This window comes from Hordeum vulgare, chromosome 3H, assembly GCF_904849725.1.
Source record: "Hordeum vulgare subsp. vulgare chromosome 3H, MorexV3_pseudomolecules_assembly, whole genome shotgun sequence".
Taxonomy (NCBI): Eukaryota; Viridiplantae; Streptophyta; class Magnoliopsida; order Poales; family Poaceae; genus Hordeum; species Hordeum vulgare.
Genome location: NC_058520.1, coordinates 422,412,538 through 422,431,541, shown reverse-complemented (window position 1 = coordinate 422,431,541; position 19,004 = coordinate 422,412,538). Strand labels below are relative to the sequence as shown.

At 43.4% G+C, this 19,004-nt stretch overlaps 1 protein-coding gene and 1 long non-coding RNA gene across 2 annotated transcripts; one reads left to right on the top strand and one right to left on the bottom strand.

Moving 5' to 3' along the window:
* The first annotated feature begins 9,928 nt into the window (after window positions 1-9,928).
* Window positions 9,929-11,133, top strand: LOC123440083 (putative leucine-rich repeat receptor-like serine/threonine-protein kinase At2g24130). The gene has a single exon (XM_045116665.1). The coding sequence runs from the start codon at window positions 10,480-10,482 to the stop codon at window positions 10,984-10,986; it is 507 nt and encodes a 168-aa protein (XP_044972600.1). The 5' UTR covers window positions 9,929-10,479; the 3' UTR covers window positions 10,987-11,133.
* A 741-nt stretch (window positions 11,134-11,874) lies between these two features.
* LOC123440084 lies at window positions 11,875-12,589 on the bottom strand. The gene is made up of 2 exons (XR_006630275.1): window positions 12,278-12,589; window positions 11,875-12,159 (listed from the first exon to the last, which is right to left on the bottom strand). It is a non-coding gene; the product is annotated as an uncharacterized LOC123440084 (long non-coding RNA).
* Window positions 12,590-19,004: the final 6,415 nt, after the last annotated feature.

Sequence of the window (19,004 nt, the reverse complement as noted above, 5' to 3'; positions counted from 1 at the left end):
ATAGCATCTCTAGCAGTATCAAGCATAGCATCTCTAGCAGTAGTATCACAAGCATCATCAAGCATAGGCGACATATCAAGATTTCTAGCAGGAGGTGAAGTCGCAAAGTTACTCATAACTGAAGGTGAATCAAGTGCAGAGCTAGACTTTGGTCTTCGGATCCTTCAGATTCTTCATAATGATCAACAAATATAAATCCCAAGTAACTCAGAGAATATAGCAATACCTCCCCGGCAACGGCGCCAGAAAAATGCTGATCTGCAATCTCTGGCTTTAGCTAGACAAATGCTTATGACAACAAACCTTCTCCTGCAACGGCACCAGAAGAATGCTGATAGCACTCCCCGGTAATGAAACTAGAAGAATGTTGTTGACGGCCCACCAGCGCGTGGGTTCGCAGTAGTTTTCGAGGGTAGAGTATTCGACCCAAATTTGTTGATCGCCTAAAGGAGGTGAGAGAATACTCTCGAGTATTAGCAGCTGAATTTGTCGTATTCAACCACACCTGAAAGATTAGTATCTGCAAGCACAGTAGTAACAGCAAAGTAACGAGTAACAGTAGTGTAACGAGCAATAGCGACGGCAAGGAACAGCAGTAGTGACAAGAGTAGCAAGTAGCAACAGTATCAAGTGACAATAATAGCAACTGTAGTAGCATTAGAGCAAAACAAGTAACAACAGTAGCAACAGTAGCAGCAACAGCAGCAGAGCAAGACAAGTAACAACAGTAGCAACAGTAGTAGCAGCAGAGCAAGACAACTAACAAAAGTAGGACAAACTCGTAGCAATGGCTCGGTGATTTGTTTGCATGATATTTATCATGCAACAACTATAACACGGAGAGATATGTGGCTAGCTCCCATTCGTCAATGTGATGTAGCCATGCATTCCGTGTGTCGTCATACGTGCTTAGGGAAAAGAACTTGCATGACATCTATTGTCCATCCCTCCCGTGGCAGCGGGGTCCAAAAGGAAACTACGGGATATTAAGGTTCTCCTTTTAATAAAGAACCATACCAACGCATTAGCACTTGGTGAACACATGAACTCCTCAAACTATGGTCATCATCGGGAGTGGTTCCGGTTATTGTCACTCCGGGGTTGCCGGATCATAACACATAGTAGGTAACTACAACTTGCAAGATGGGATATAAAACACACATATATTGGTGACAACATAATAATTTCAGATCTGAAATCATGGCACTCGGGCCCTAGTGACAAGCATTAAGCATGGCAAAGTAGTAGCAACATCAATCTCAGAACATAGTGGATACTAGGGATCAATCCCCATCAAAACTAACTCGATTACATGATAGATCTCATCCTACTCATCACCGCCCAGCGAGCCTACGAATAGATTACTCACGAACGACGAAGAGCTTTATGGAATTGGAGAGGGAAGAAGGTTGATGATGACGATGGCGACGATTTCCCCTCTCTGGAGCCCAAGACGGACTCCAGATTTGCCCTCCAGATGAAGAACAGGTGGTGGTGGCGCCTCCGTATCGAAAACACGACGAAAACTTCTCTCTCTTATTTTTTCTAGGACGAAAGGCAACTTATAGAGCTGGAGTTGGGGGCGGCAGGTGCCTGTGGGCCCCACAAGCCTGCCCACCGCCACCAGGGGGGGTGGTGGCGGACCAGGGGCTTGTGGCCCACTGGCCCACCCCCTGAGGTGGAACTTGGTGCAGATATTTTTGATATTTTCCAAAACTGCTCCCCGTAAATTTTCAGGACGTTTGGAGAACTTTGATTTCTGCACAAAAATAACACCAAGGCAATTCTGCTGAAAACAACGTTAGTCCATGTTAGTTCCATTCAAATCATGCAAATTAGAGTCCAAAACAAGGGCAAAAGAGTCTGGAAAAGTAGATACGATGGAGATGTATCACTCAACATCAGGTATCTTCCTTTTATTAGTCACAATATCTTTCATGTACTTAGCATAAGGAGACATTTTAAGCATATCAGTCAAACGCATTTGCAAAAATATAGGTCTAATCATTTCAACAAAGCGCTCAAAATCCTCATCATCCTTTCTCTTGGATGGTTTGGGAGGAAAAGGCATGGGTTTCTGAACCCATGGTTCTCTTTCTTTACCATGCTTCCTAGCAATAAAATCATTCTTATCATATCTCTTGTTCTTAGGTTGTGGGTTATCAAGATCAACAGCAGGTTCAATCTCCACATCATTATCATTACTAGGTTCAGCATCAACATGAACACCATTATCAATATTATCACTAGGCTCATGTTCATCACCAGATTGTGTTTCGGCATCAGAAATAGAAACATCATTTGGATTCTCAGGTGTAAGAGCAACATGTTTACTAGCATGCAAGTCCCTATCATCTTTTTTTTCTTCCTATTACCAGGATGACTAGGTGCATCAGTATTAACTCCTTGAGAATCTTGTTCAATTCTCTTAGGATGGCCCTCATGATACAAAGGTTCATGAGTCATTCTACCACCTCTAGTAACAACTCTAACAGAATTATCATTCAATTCATTAAGCAAGTCATTTTGAGCCTTAAGTACTTGTTCTACTTGAGTAGTGACCATAGAAGTGATACGTCTCCAACGTATCTATAATTTTTGATGGTTTCATGCTATTATCTTGTCAAACTTTGGATGTTATGCATGCCTTTTATACATTTTTTGGGACTAACTTATTAACTCAGTGCCAAGTGCCAGTTCCTGTTTTTTCCATGTTTTTGACCCCTTTCAAATGGAAGAAAATCCCCGAAAAGTTTTTTTTCGGAACGGAAGAAGATCGGGAAGCTTGAGAGCCAAGGTAGGCGAGCCTCAGGGGCCCCACAAGCCCCCACCCCGCGGCCAGGGGGGGGGGAGGCCGCAGCCCACAGGCTTGTGGCCCCCCTGGGCGCCCTCTGCCCTAGGGGTTGCGCCTATAAATTCCCTAAAAATCCCAAAAAAAATAGGAGATCATAGAAATTAGTTTTCCGCCGCCGCAAGCTTCTGTCTCCGCAAAATCCCATCTCGGGCACGTTCTGGTGCCCTATCGGAGGGGAGATTCACATACGAAGGGCTACTTCATCAACACCATGACCTCTCCGATGATGCGTGAGTAGTTCACCATAGACCTATGGGTACATAGCTAGTAGCTAGATGGCTTCTTCTCCCTCTTAGATCTTCCATACAAAGTTCTCCATGATCTTCATGGAGATCTATCTGATGTAATCTTCTTTTGCGATGTGTTTGTCGAGATCCGATGAATTGTGGATTTATGATCAAATTATCTATGAATCTTATTTGAGTTTCTTCTGATCTCTCTTATGCATGATTTCATATCCTTGTAATTCTTTTCGAGTTGTGGGTTTTGTGTGGCCAACTAGATCGATGGTTCTTGCAATGGGAGAAGTGCTTGGTTTTGGGTTCATACCATGCTGTGACCTCACCCAGTGACAGAAGGAGCAGCGAGGCATGCATCGTGTTGTTGCCATCAAGGGTAAAAAGATGGGGTTTTCATCATTGGTTTGAGATTATCCCTCTACATCATGTCATCTTGCTTAAGGCGTTACTCTGTTCGTCATGAACTCAATACACTAGATGCATGCTGGATAGTGGTCGATGTGTGGAGTAATAGTAGTAGATGCAGAAAGTATCGGTCTACTTGTCTTCGACGTGATGGCTATATGTAGGATCATTGCCTTAGATATCGTCATGACTTTGCACGGTTCTATCAATTGCTCGATAGTAATTTGTTCACCCACCGTGATATTTGCTATTTTGAGAGAAGCCTCTAGTGAACACTATGGCCCCCAGGGTCTACTCCACACCATATTTTCAGCCTTACACTTTTTACTTCGTTGCACTTTCCGCTTTCAGTTCTCACTTTGCAAACAACCTTGAAGGGATTGACAACCCCTTTGAAGCGTTGGGTGCAAGCTTGTTTGTGTTTGCGCAGGTACTCTGGACTTGACGAGACCCTCCTTCTGGATCGATACCTTGGTTCTCAAATGGAGGGAAATACTTACTGCTCCTGTGCTGCATCACCCTTTCCTCTTCAAGGGAAAAACCAACGCAAGCCCAATCTCCGTCAACGTGTCAATTTCTGGCGCTGTTGTTTGAGAAGTAGCAAGAAGCATGTTTACCAATAAGCTTAAGATCATTAACATTTCTATCCACACAAGCACTTATATGATTAATCATACGAGCATTTTTTTGCAGTTGTCTGCTAACATAATCATTAAAACTTTGTTGTTTGGCAACAAAGTTATCAAATTCATCTAAGCATAAGCTAGCAGGTTTATCATAAGGAATATCTCTCTCATTGAATCTATGAATAGTATTTACCTCTATTACCTGTGTCAGGTTATCAAGACCATGTATTTCTTCAATAGGTGGTAGATTCTTAACATCTTCAGATTTAATACCTTTCTCTTGCATAGATTTCTTGGCTTCTTGCATATCTTTAGGACTGAGGAATAGAATACCTCTTATCTTCAGAGTTGGCTTCGGAGGTGGTTCGGGGATAGTCCAAGCATTATCATTACTCAAGATATTATTCAATAGAATTTCAGATTTTTCCACAGTTCGTTCCCTGAAAACACAACCAACACAACTATCTAGGTGGTCCCTAGAAGCATCGGTTAGTCCATTATAAAAGATATCAAGTATTTCATTTTTCTTAAGAGGGTGATCAGGCAAAGCAATAAGTAACTTGACAAGCCTCCCCCAAGCTTGTGGGAGACTCTCTTCTTCAATTTGCACAAAGTTATATATATATATATCCTGCAAGGCAGCTTGTTTCTTATGGGCAGGAAAATATTTCTGAGAGAAGTAGTATATCATATCCTGGGGACTACGCACACAACCAGGAGAAAGAGAAGTAAACCAAGTTTTAGCATCACCCTTTAGTGAGAAAGGAAACAACTTAAGGATATAGTAATAGCGAATTTTTTCGTCATTAGTGAATAAGGTGCCTATATCATTCAGTTTAGTAAGATGTGCTACAACAGTTTCAGATTCATAACCATGAAAAGGATCAGATTCAACCAAAGTGATTAACTCAGGATCGACAGAGAATTCATAATCCTTATCAGTAACAAAGATGGGTGAAGTAGCAAACTTAGGATCATATTTCATTCTAGTATTCAGAGATTTTTCTTTCCACTTGCGTAATAAATTCTCAAGATCATAGCTATCCTTACAAGCAAGAAAGTCTTCAGCTACCTCTCCCTCCATAACATAACCCTTAGGTATATTAGGCAATTCATATCTAGGGGAGCTAGGTCTAACAGGTGTCACAGCAGGTTCAACTTCAATAATTTCATCAGTTTCAGAAGTATCATCAGATTCAACAGTAACTCTAGAAATTTTCGCATCAAGAAATTCACCTAGTGGCATATCATTATCAAGCAAAGCATCATCATCAGCATCATGGATAGTAGAAGTAGCATCATCAAGCACATGCGACATATCAGAATTACTAGTAGGTGGTGGTGTCGCAAATTTACTCATAACAGAAGGTGAATCAAGTGTAGATCTAGATGGCAGTTCCTTACCTATCCTCGTAGTTGAGGGCAAGACTTTAGTTTTTGGATCTCTCGGATTCCTCATAGTGATCAACAGATATAAATCCCAAGTGACTCAGAGAATAGAGCTATGCTCCCCGGCAACGACGCTAGAAAAAGGTCTTGATAACCCACAAGTACAGGGGATTGCAACAGTTTTCGAGGGTAGAGTATTCAACCCAAATTTATTGATTCGACACAAGGGAGTATTAGCAGTTGAGTTGTGAATTCAACCACACCTGAAAGACTTAGTATCTGCAGCAAAGTTTTAGTAGCAAAGTAGTATGATAATAACGGTAGCGGTGGTAACAGTAGCAGTAGTAATTTGTATAGCAAGTGTGACAGCAGTAGCGGTAACGTAACTTAGCAAGGACCAGTATAGGAAAAGCTCGTAGGCATTGGATCGGTGATGGATAATTATGTTGGATGGCATTCATCATGTAACAGTTATAATATAGGGTGATATGTAACTAGCTCTAGTTCATCAATATAATGTAGGCATGTATTCCGTATTTAGTCATACGTGCTTATGGAAAAGAACTTGCATGAAATCTTTTGTCCATCCCTCCCGTGGCAGCACGGTCCTAATGGAAACTAAGGGATATTAAGGTCTCCTTTTAATAGAGAACCGGAACAAAGCATTAGCACATAGTGAATACATGAACTCCTCATACTATGGTCATCTCTGGGAGTGGTTCCGACTATTGTCACTCCGGGGTTGCCGGTCATAACACATAGTAGGTGAGTACAACTTGCAAGATAGGATCAAGAACACACATATATTGATGAAAACATAATAGGTTCAGATCTGAAATCATGGCACTCGGGCCCTAGTGACAAGCATTAAGCATAGCAAAGTAGTAGCAACATCAATCTTAGAACATAGTGGATACTAGGGATCAAACCCCATCAAAACTAACTCGATTACATGATAGATCTCATCCAACCCATCACCGTCCAGCAAGCCTACGATGGGATTGGCAATGAAGGATGGTTGATGATGACGACGGCGTCGATTTCCCCTCTCCGGAGCCCAGAACGGACTCCAGATCTGGCCTCCTGAGGAAGAATATGCGGTGGCGGCGGCTCCGTATCGTGAAACGTGATGAACTCTTCTCTCCTGATTTTTTCTGGGCGAGAGAGACTATATAGAGGTGGAGTTGGATGCTGCGGAGCCACGTGGGCCTCACGAGCCTCCCAGGCGTGCCCTAGGGGGGCGCCTCCTGGGCTCGTGGGCCCCTGGCTCCGTGTCTTCGGGTAATTGTTGCGCCAGTATTTTTTATATATTCCACAAAAAATCCTCATAAGTTTCCAGGTCATTCCGAGAACTTCTATTTCTGCACAAAAACAACACCATGGCAATTCTGCTGAAAACAAGGTTAGTCCGGGTTAGTTCCATTCAAATCATGCAAATTAGAGTCCAAAACAAGGGCAAAAGAGTTTGGAAAAATAGATACGATGGAGACGTATCAATGTTCCAGGAGTTGAATTTTGTATTTCAAGCAAATGCCCAGATCGAGAGGTATGATACCTCCGATAAATTCTTTGCGTGCAAGATGGAGGAGAATAGTTCTGCCAGTGAGCACATACTCAGAATGTCTCGGTACTACAATCGTTTGACTAGTTGGGAGTTGAGATTCCGCCCGAGACGATCACTGACAGAGTTCTGCAGTCATTGCCACCTAGCTACAAAAGCTTCATGATGAACTCTAATATGCAAGGGATGAACAAGTCCATCTCTGAGCTGTTCGCGATGCTGAAAGTCGCGGAAGTCGAAATCAAGAAGGAGCATCAAGTGTTGATGGTGAATAAAACCACTAGTTTCAAGAAGGGGAATGGCGAGAAGGGAAATTTAAAGAAGAGTGGCAAGCCAGTTGCTGCTCCCATGAAGAAACCCAAGGCTCGACCCAAGCCTGAGACTGAGTGCTTCTATTGCAAGGCAACTGTCCACTAAAAGCAGAATTTCCCCAAGTAACTGGTTGATAAGAAGGCTGGCAACGTCAACACAGGTATATTTGATATACATGTTATTGATGTGTACATTACTAAATCCCTTAGTAGTATGTGGGTATTTGATAGCAGTTCGGTTGCTCATATTTGTAACTCAAAACAGGAACTACGGAATAAACGGAGGCTGGCAAAGGACAAAGTGACGGTGCGCATCAAAAATGGTTCCAAGGTTGACGTGGTTGCCGTAGGCATGATCGCTCTTCGATTACCATCGGGATTAGTTCTGAACCTAAATAATTGTTATTTGGTGCCTGCGTTGAGCATGAACTTTATATCTAGATCTTGTTTAATGCGACACGGTTACTCATTTAAATTAGAGAATAATGATTGTTTTATTTACATGAGTAATATCTTTTATGCTCATGCACCCAATATGAATGGTTTATTCTTGTTGAAACTCGATAGTGATGATACACATATTTATAACATTGATGCCAAAAGATGCAACGTTAATAATGATAGTACCACTTTCTTGTGGCACTTCCACTTAGGTCATATTGGTGTAAAACACATGAAGAGCTTCCATGCTGATGGACTTTTGGAATCACTTGATTTTGAACCGCTTGATACATATGAACCATGCCTCATGGGCAAGATGACGAAAACCCCATTTTCAGGTACAATGGACCGGGCAAGTGACTTATTGGAAATCATACACGCTGATGTGTGCGGTCCAATGGGTGTTGAAGCACGTAGTGGATATCGTTATTTTCTTACCTTCAGTGATGATTTGAGTAGATATGGAAATATTTACTTGATGAAGCACAAGTCTAAAATGTTTGAAAAGTTCAAGCAATTCCAGAGTGAAGTTGAGAATCATCGTAACAAGAAGATTAAGTTTTTGTGATCTGATCGTGGAGGAGAATATCTGAGTTATGAGTTTGGTACGCACTTGAGATAGTGTGGACTTTTTTCACACCTCACGCCGCCAAGAACACCATAATGTAATGGTGTGCCCGAACATTGTAATCGTACCTTTTTGGATACGGTGCATTCTATGATGTCTCTTACTAATTTGCCACTATTGTTTTGCGGCTATGCATTAGAGACAAGTGCATTCACTTTAAATAGGTCACCATCTAAATCTGTTGAGACAACACTGTATGAATTATGCTTTTGCAAGAAGCCTAAGCTGTCGTTTCTTAAACTTTGGGGTTGCGATGCTTATGTCAAGAGGCTTCAGCCTGCTAAGCTCGAACCCAACACGGATAAGTGCGTCTTCATACGGTATCCAAATGTAACAGTTGGGTATACCTTCTATCTCAGATAAGAAGGCAAAGTGTGTGTTGCTAAGAACGGGTCCTTTGTGGAGAAAGAGTTTCTCTCGAAAGAATTGAGTGGGAGGAAGATAGAACTTGATGAGGTTATTGAAACGTCACTTTAATTAGAGAGTAGCACAACATAGGAAGATGTTTCTATGATGCCTACACTAGTTCAAGAGAAAGATAATGATGATGATCATGAAGCTTCAGATCAAGTTACTACCGTACCTCGTAGTCGACAAGGACACATACTACTCCTGAGTGGTACGGTAATCATGTCTTAGAGGTCATGTTGTTGGACAACAATGAACCTACAAGCTATGGGGAAGCGATGGTGGCCCTCGATTTCGACAAATGGCTAGAAGCCATGAAATCCAAGATAGGATACATGTATGAAAACAAAGTGTGGACTTTGGAAGTATTACCTGATGGTCGAAAGGCTATTTAGAACAAATGGACCATTAATAGGAAGATGGACGCAGACGACAATGTCACCATCTATAAAGCTCGATTTGTTGCAAAGTGGTTTTCACAAGTTCAAGGAGTTGACTACGATGACAGATTCTCACCCGTAGCGATGTTTAAGTCCTCCAGAATCATGTTAGCAATAGGTGCATTTTTCGATTATGAAATATGGCAAATGGATGTCAAAACAACGTTCCTTAATGATATCCTTAAGGAAGAGTTGTATATGATGCAATGAGAAGGTTTTGTCGATTCAGAAAATTCTTACAAAGTATGCAAGCTCCAGTGATCCATTTATGGACTGGTGCAAGCATCTCGTTGTTAGAATCTTTCCTTTGATAAGGTGATCAAAGCGTTTGGGTTTACTAGGAAAATTGCCCGTGCAACGCACGGCTAAAATGTTGATTAAATGAGACTACATCATTGTAGAAAAATGATCCTAGGTATATATGAACTAAATAGATATACAATATTTATGATGTTGTTCAAGTTATATTTTCAAAACTGAGATGTCAAAAGCAACAACAGATTCACGAATTCGTTCAGTCAGTTATGAAAATTATGATAAGCAGGAGAGGCTCGACTATGAATCAATCGATCCATGCCCCCTTACCGAGGTGGAACTCATGGTCACATGAGAGACTCATCATCATGGATGTCTCCGCACAACCACAATGAGGCAGGTTCATACATCTAGCTGATCTTGGTTATTACTCGATGATTTGCTATCATCCCCATGTCTTCTCCAGGTAGCGAAAACGTTGAGCAGTTTTGCATAAACAATTACATAAAACAAATTATTGTCTTTGTCTTCTCCCTGGTTTTGCATCAACAATTACATAAAACAAATTATTGCTGGTAGGGTGCATCTCAGCGGAACAATAAGATGCATTTTGTGTGAACTTGGACCCATAAATCTCAGACATGTGAACAAAAAGAAAAATAAGAGGAAATCAATCAGCTTCTCAGACATGTGCATTTTCAGTCTTCAACTTCGAGAAGTATAGTTTTCCTCAAAGTAAGAGGAAATCTTTGGTACCTGTTTGCACCAGTTTACATAAGACGACGAGCCATTGAGAATCGCAACACCATCCTTTTCCTGTTTTCCTCATGACTTTTGTACTCAAAATCCCAGGCAACTTTTAGTAGTGTTCAGAGCAATACAACTGGATAGATGATTTTCAGGCAAGATTCATGAGAACACCATGCAGGAGCTCCCTTTCTCGCCAAGAAACAGAGAAAGTTTATCCATGCCTTTCCTTGGACTTGCTGCTCTCCTCCTGCTCTTCTTTGCCTCTCCTACCAACTCCTGCACCGAGCAGGAGAATAACTCTCTCATCAACTTCCTGGATGGGCTCATGCAAGACGGCAATGGTGGTCTCAACGTTTCATGGATGAAGGGCACAGACTGCTGCAAATGGGAAGGCATAATCTGCAGCAGCGATGGGACAGTCACAGATGTCTTGCTGGCCTCCGAATGTCTCAAAGGAGTCATCTCGCCATCCCTCGGCAATCTTACAGGCCTGCTACATCTCAACCTGTCCCAAAATTCGCTCGAAGGCAGTCTACCAACAATATTAGTTTTCTCCAGAAGCATTATTGGCCTTGACGTCAGCTTCAACCACCTCAAAGGTCATTTACAAGATATGCAATCCTCAAACCCCAGCCTTCCTCTCCAGGTACTGAATATCTCAAGTAATTCCTTCACATGACAGTCCCCACTAACAACATGGGAGGTGACGAAGAATCTGTTTGCTCTTAATGCAAGCAATAACAGCTTTACAGGACAAATACCATCTTCTATCTGCATCAATGCTCCATCATTTGCCATGCTTGATGTCTCATATAATCAATTTAGCGGCAATTTTCTCTGGGGCTTGGCAGTTGCTCTATGCTGAGAGTGCTCAAAGTTGGTCACAACCACCTTATTGGAGCTCTGCACCTTATTGGAGCTCTGCCTGACGGACTATTCAATGCTACCTCACTGGAGCACCTCTCTTTAGCCAACAATGGTTTGCAAGGAGTTCTTGATGGTTCCCATATAGTCAAAGTAAGCAATCTGACTGTCCTTGATCTTGGATCGACTGGTCTCTGTGGTAAGATTCCGGCTTCTATTAACCAGCTAAGAAGATTAAAGAAACTCTACTTGGATAACAACAATATGTCTGGTGAACTGCCATCTACCCTAGGTAATTGCTGAAATCTCGGATACATTACCCTCAGAAACATCAGTTTCACCGGGGATCTTAGCAAAGTGAATTTCACCATGTTGGATATGAGCACAACTGATTTTTCAATGAACAACTTCACTCGTACAATTCCTGAAAGTATCTACTCATGCACCAACCAGTGAAAAAACTCTTATTAAAAATACAGGACCACATGATGAAGCATGTACTATTTCATTTTTCAGTCCAACAGTGTAACATCAAGAAACAAACGCTAATTAATTCAAGAATTACATCATAAATATCAGGTGAGAACCAAATAAAAGTTCACATTTCATTTTTCAGTCCCACAATGTAACATCAAGAAACAAGCACTAATTAATTCAAGAACCAAACTGAACCAAGAAGGAAATAAAAGAAAAAACTCATCGCTGAACCGAAACAGAAATTATTTAAACATCATTCCGTAGTTATTGTATTTCACTCCAGAGCATGCTAAAAATAATACCAATATGGCTTGTATATATCAATCATGTGACCTTTCCCACATCCGCATTCGGCGAACATATCAGAATCACATATATCAACATAAACTTCCTAACATATGGCAGCATTTGACTATGGATGTTGGATGCCGCTATGACGATAAGCAACGTGGAGCAAAGTAAGTTGTACCTGCACCAAACGACCACATGGAAATGACACAGAATTCCTCTTCTGCAATCAAATATACTCATCTTATTTCCTCTATCTCACCAAACAAACAAATAATTAAGCAAGCAGTACAAATTACGTGAAAAAGATACGGAAGAGGAAAGGGAATAAGGAATTTTACCTGAACAAAACAAGAGGCTCGCTGGGGTTAGGCTACCTTTCGTCGGACCAATCTGCAATTGCCTACCGTCCATGCCAGCGACAAGATCTTTGCCTTGTCTCCTGGCCAAAGAACCGCGGCTTCATACCATGCCCTCCAATCAGGATCTTGGCGGCGTCCCTGAAATCAGTCATCACAGAAAAGAGTTGTCTCTGTCGGTGCCCCTGAACTGAATGAAATCACAGGTTCAAGCTACAATGGAGATGATTCAGTGCATGCTTACATCAGCTGCGCTTCAGTGAAGCCAGTGTGGTGCCTCAGGGTGTCGATCCACAACGGGGTCATCTTGAGGGTGAGCCTGGCAACGTAGACAGCAGCGGCGGCGACCATGGAGGGCTTGGACTGCACCAGCCCGTACTGCAGCAGGCCAGCTCTACGAAGAACAAGACGGTGTTCTCCATCTACACACACATCCAGGGGAAGACGAGGGAGAAACATCAATCAACACACAGACTCGCTGCTTCGGCAAACTGGCAAATACATCTGAAGAATTTGCATGTAAAAATCTGAAGTTTCTTTTTACCTCCTTGTCGTTCTTGTGGTCTGAGGAGGAAGAAGCGGCCTTGGCGAAGCACGCGAGGAAGACGTAGAGCATGGGCAAGTTGAAAAACTTCCATTCTGATCACACAAAAAAGAAAGACCAAACATGCACAATTGCTGATTTGTTTCAATCCACAACCAAACAAGTGAGTTTTAATATGCACATCCTAATCCAATGTACCTCGAATAGCAGAAACATAGTTCCAATCTATGACATCCTAAAGCCAATGCACCTCGAATTGCAGAAACAAAGTTCCACATCCTAATCCTAAAGCCAATGTACTCACCAGATTGTAAATGGAATCCGATAAAATTCGTTCTCTCGCCTACCTCGTGTCGCATCGTAGAGAACTACGTCACGTCATCATCGTCCACGCCGGCGGCGTCTGGAGCGGGCCCATCGGTTGAGCCTAGGAGGAACGCGTCTGTGGTGGCGATGGAGGCGGCGTGTGCCTCCGGGTCGGCGAGGTCGGCGTTGGTGAGCGTCATGTCGTCATCTTGTTCTCGGAGGCGGCGGCCTTCTCCTCAAGCGCAGGGGCCTTCTGCTTCTCCGATGCAACCGCCTTCTCGTCCAGGGCGAGCGTCTTCTCGGACGCGGCCACCTCCTCGCCGTCCTCGTCCAGGGCGACCGTCTTCTCAGACGTCTTCGTGGATCACGACGGGGCCACGCGATGGCAGGTCAGTATTTTGGCATACAACTCGATTTCGCCATTTGATGGGTTGTGCTCGTACACCAGATTGGCCTGCTCCCCGGAGCACAGGCACTGCATCGCCATCCGCCAAAACACACTACGAGATCTCCTCCTCTCTCGCACATTTCATATATTAAGAGCCGCAATGTTTGATTTAATCATTGGCAACCACGACATTGCACAGCTTGGTGCTATTCGAGCAAACGAACCTACGGGAACTACTGGCATGTGCATGGCACGACTAAAAACAACACAATTTTGATGCTATGCTTTGGGAATTGGCCATCACAGTTACCTACAGCAGGGTATTATTCTGAGCAGAAAGATTAATTAAACATGGAGAGAGCATCAGTTCCGTTTCGTCTGTACAAACTAAAACACAACACCATCCATGGAGGTTCGAAAGAAAGACTCGAAATTTAGCACATACTCCTGAATCCCCGATAAAAAGGACAGTGAAATTCGCTCACCTCTAAGAGAACTAACCGACCGAAGAACTCGCTCACCTCGGCCAGACGAGGAAGACGCGATTCCCCGCAGGCAACCACCAGGAACCCGGTCCCGCCCCGCCCCGATAGCCAAGAACGCTAATTCGTCCCGAGATCGGACGGGGCCGGGCGAGCCGGGGGGGGGGGGGGGGTCGACGGGGTCGGGGGAGGTCCGTGGAGGCGTGGCGAGCGGGGCGAGCCGGGGGGGGGGTCGAAGGGGTCGGGGGAGGTCCGTGGAGGCGTGGCGAGCGGGGCGAGGGGGGGGGGGAGCTGGGGCGAGCGGCGCGACGCGGCCGCGGGGAGCAGACCGAGCGGGGGGAGCGGGTTCGAGCGAGGGATCGAGGCTTAACGGCGTTTTTAGACGTGGGTGGGCAATTAGCGCTAACGAAACCTGTCTAGTTTCGTTAACAACATTTTTAAACCGTTGATTACATGATTAGACGGCTGATATGGTGAGTTGGATTTGCCCTCTCGTGCTTTTATTAGTGGAGATACAAGTTTACGGAGAATCTTGTATTTACAAGAAACTGAGTGAGAGCTCTATATCGTTTCTAATATTATAAGTGGATGGCATATTGCTGATTAGAAACAGTATAAAACTTTTGGAAAGCATGAAGATGTATTTCAACAAGAGTTTTTGAATGAAAGACCTCGGAGAAGCTGCTTACATATTAGGCATCAAGATATATAGAGATTGATCGAGGTGCTTAATAGGACTTTCACAAAGTACATACTTGATAAGGTTTTGAAGAAGTTCAAAATGGATCAGTCCAAGAAGGAGTTCTCTTGTCCTGCAAGGTGTGAAGTTAAGTAAGAATCAATGCCCAACGACTATAGAGGATAGAGAAATGATGAGTGGCATCCCCTATGCCTCAGCCATATGCTCCATCATGCATGTGATGCTGCGCACAAGACCAGATGCCAGCCTTGCCATAAGTATGGTCAGAAGGTTTCAAAGTGATCCTGGTGTGGAACACTAGACAACAGTCAAGAATATCCTTAAGTACCTGAAAAGGACTAAGGATATATTTCTCATTTATGGAGGTGATCAAGAGCTCGTCGTAAAGGGTTACATTAATTCTAGCTTTGACACAAATCCGAATGACTCTAAGTCTCAAACAGAATATGTATGTATTCCGAATGATGGAGTGGTAGGCTGGTGAAGTTCCAAGCAAAGCGTGGTAGCTGGATCTACATGTGAAGCAGAGTACATAGCTGCTTCGGAAGCAGTGAAGGAAGGTGTATGGATGAACAAGTTCATGACGAATCTTGGAGTTGTGCCCAGTGCACTGCATCCAAAGACCCTCTTTTGTATCAACACTGGTGCCATTGCTCTAGCCAAGGAACCCAGGTTTCACAAAAGGACCAAACACATAAAGGGTTGCTGACCAATCAATTGTAGTCCTTTCGATAAGTAAGACTGTCGAACCCAATGAGGATCAGAAGGAAATGACAAGCAGTTTTCAACAAGGTAATTTCTGCAAGCACTGAAATAGTGGTAACAAGTTGTTTGATAGCATGATAATTGTAACAAGTAACGAGAAGCAATAGTAACAATAAGTGTAGCAAGGCATACCAATCCTTTTGTGGAAAGGACAGGTTGGAACGGTTTCTAATAATAGGCAAAGCGTTCTTGAGGGCACACGGGAATTTCATCTAGTCACTGTCGTTATGTCAGGTTAATTCAAGTTTGGTACTTTGATAATTTGATATGTGGGTGGACCGGTGCATGGGTGCTCTTCTTACTTGAACAAGCCCCCCACTTATGATTAACCCTCCCACAAGGATCCGCAACTACGAGAAAAGTATTAAGAATAAATTCTAACCATAGCATTAAACATAGGGATCCAAATCAGCCCCTTACAGAATAGTGCATAAACTTGGGTTTAAGTTTCTATCACTCTCGCAACCCATCATCTAATAACTACTCCACAATGTATACCCTTAGTCCCAAATATGGTGAAGTGTCATGTAGTCAACGTTCGCATAACACCACTATGGGAATCACAACATTCATACCATCAAAACATCGAACGAATATCAACTCCACATGACTACTGGCAACATGACTTCTTCCGTGGCCTTAAGAACAAAAGTAAGTACTCACAAGTGATGAACATGATCATGATCAATGGGGTATTAAATAGCATACTGGATCTGAACATATGATCTTCCACCAAATAAACCACAAAGCATTAACTACAAAATGTAATCAACACTACTAGTCACCCCCGGGTACCAATCTGAGGTTCCGGTACAATATTATACACAAGAGATGAATTAGGGTTTTGAAAGGAGATGGTGTTGTTGAAGATGTTGATGAAGATTGGCCTCCCCAAGATGAGAGGGTTTTTGGCGATGATGGTGGCCTCGATTTACCCCTCCGGGAGGGAAGTTCCCCTGACGGTATCGCTTTGCCGAAGGGCAAAAGTGCTCCTGCCCAAGTTCTTCCTCGAGACAACTATGCTCCATCCTGAAAGTACTCTCTTTATTTTTTCTAGGTCAAACATTAATATATACCAGAAGATGGTCGCTAGAAGTGGGCCGGGTGGCCCACTACCCACCAGGGCGCGGTAGGGGGACTAGCGTGCCCTGGTGCCTAGTGGTCACCTGGCAGCCCCCTGTGGTACTTCTTTCTTCCAGTATTTTTTATTTATTCCATAAAAATTGTCCGTGAAGTTTCAACCCATTTGGAGATGTGCAGAATAGGTATCTCTGATGTAGATTTTCTCGTCCAGAATTCCATCTGCCGCCATTCTCCGTCTTGGTGTAAACCTTGCATATTATGTGAGGAAAGCCATTAGAGAATTACTCCATAAAGTGGTATAATGCATAAAACACTATAAATAATAGTAGAAAATCATGATGCAAAATGGACGTATCAAGCGCCACTTCAATTCCATCCGCGATTATATCAAGGATGGGGACATAAACATTTGCAAAGTACATACAGATCAGAATGTTGCAGACCCATTGACTAAACCTTTTCCGTGAGCAAAACATGATCAACACGAGAACTCTATGGGTGTTAGATTCATTAACATGTAATACTAGATTACTGACTCTAGTGCAAGTGGGAGACTATTGGAAATATGCCCTAGAGGCAATAATGAATTGGTCATTATCATATTTCCTTGTTCATGATAATCATTTATTATCCATGCTATAATTGTATTGATTGGAATTCACATAAATGTGTGGATACATAGACAACACCGTGTCCCTAGTGAGCCTCTACTAGATTAGCTCGTTGATCAAGATGGTTAGTATTTCCTAGCCATAGACATGAGTTTTCATTTGATAACGGGATCACATCATTAGGAGAATTATGTGATGGACAAGACCCAAGCCGTAAGCATAGAAATTCATCATATCACTTTGTTTATTGCTATTGCTTTCTGCATGCCAAAGTATCTGTTCCTAAGACCATGAGATCATGTAACTCCCTGACACAGGAGGAATGCCTTGTGTGTATCAAACGTCACAACGCAACTCGGTGGTTATAAAGATACTCTACATGTATATCTGAGGGTGTCTGTTGGGTTGGCATGGATCAAGACTGGGTTTTGTCACTCCGTATGATGGAGAGGTATCTCTAGGCCCACTCGGTAATACAACATCAAAAGAAGCTTGCAAGCAATGTGACTAAGGAGTTAGTCATGGGATGTTGTATTACAAAACGAGTAAAGAGACTTGCCGGTAACGAGATTGAAAAAGGCATGGAGATATCAACGATCGATTCTCACACAAGTTACATACCGATGGACAAAGGGAACTGCATACCAGATCGACTAAATCCTTGACATCGTGGTTTGTTCGATAAAGATATTCAAAGAATATGTATGAACCAATATGGGCATCCAGTTCCCACTATTGGTTATTGACCGAAGAGGTGTCTCGGTCATGTCTACATCATTCACGAACCCACAGGGTCCGCATGCTTAACATTCGATGATGATATAATATTGTTGAGTTATTATGTTGGTGACCGAAGGTTGTTCGGAGTCCCAGATGAGATCCTAGACATGACAAGGAGCTTCAGAATGGTCCGGAGGTAAAGATTGATATATGGGAAGTTGGTATCCGAGTTCCGAAAAAGTTTTGGGACTTACCAGAAATGAGATGGAGTTGCCAGAATTGTTCCGGGTTTCCACCGGGAGGGTCCACCTACCCCAGAGGGCCCCATGGGATGTGCGAGGTGGTGCACTAGCCGCTGGTGGGCTGTCGTCCCCTCCCACCTAAGGCTCATGTGGCCAAGGGCTAGGCCGGCCCAAGGGTGGTCACCACCCCCTTTCCTTGGGGGCAAGGTTGCCCCTTGGCCGCCGCCCACACCCTAGGGGAAACCCTTGGGCTGGCCACCTCCACCCGTCCCCCTATATATATATATGAGAGGTGAGGGAGGGCAGCCGCACCACAAGCCACGACACAACCCTCCTCTCTCTCTCATAGTGCTTATCCTCCATCCCATCGTGATAAGTGCTTGGCGAAGCCCTGTCCAGATCACACCACCACCACCGTCACCAAGCCATTGTGCTACCGAAGAAGCCATCTATTACTCTGCCCTCGATCGCTGGATCGAAGAGGCCGATAACATCATTGAGTTGTACGCGTGCTGAACGCGGAGGTGTCGTCTGTTGGGCGCTAAATCGCGGCGGATCATGATTGGATCATGAACACGTATGAATACACCAACCACATTTCTTAATGCTTTCGCTTAACGATCTAAAAGGGTATCTAGATGCACTCCCCCTCTTGTAGATGTTCATCTCCATAGATATATCTTGGATGTTCGTAGGAATTTTTTTTGTTTCCCATGCAACATTCTGCACCAGTGTGAGTAGTTTACCACACATGTAGAGGTCCGTAGTTAGTACCTGGATGGCTATCTCTCTCTCTATGTTCTTCAGTGCAAAGATCAACGCGATTCCCGTGGTGATCTATCTTATGTAATCACCCTTTATTGGGTGT

What these genes read in the sequence shown, in the direction of transcription:
- LOC123440083 (XM_045116665.1), top strand. Translation starts at nt 10,480, where the DNA reads ATGCAGGAGCTCCCTTTCTCGCCAAGAAACAGAGAAAGTTTATCCATG.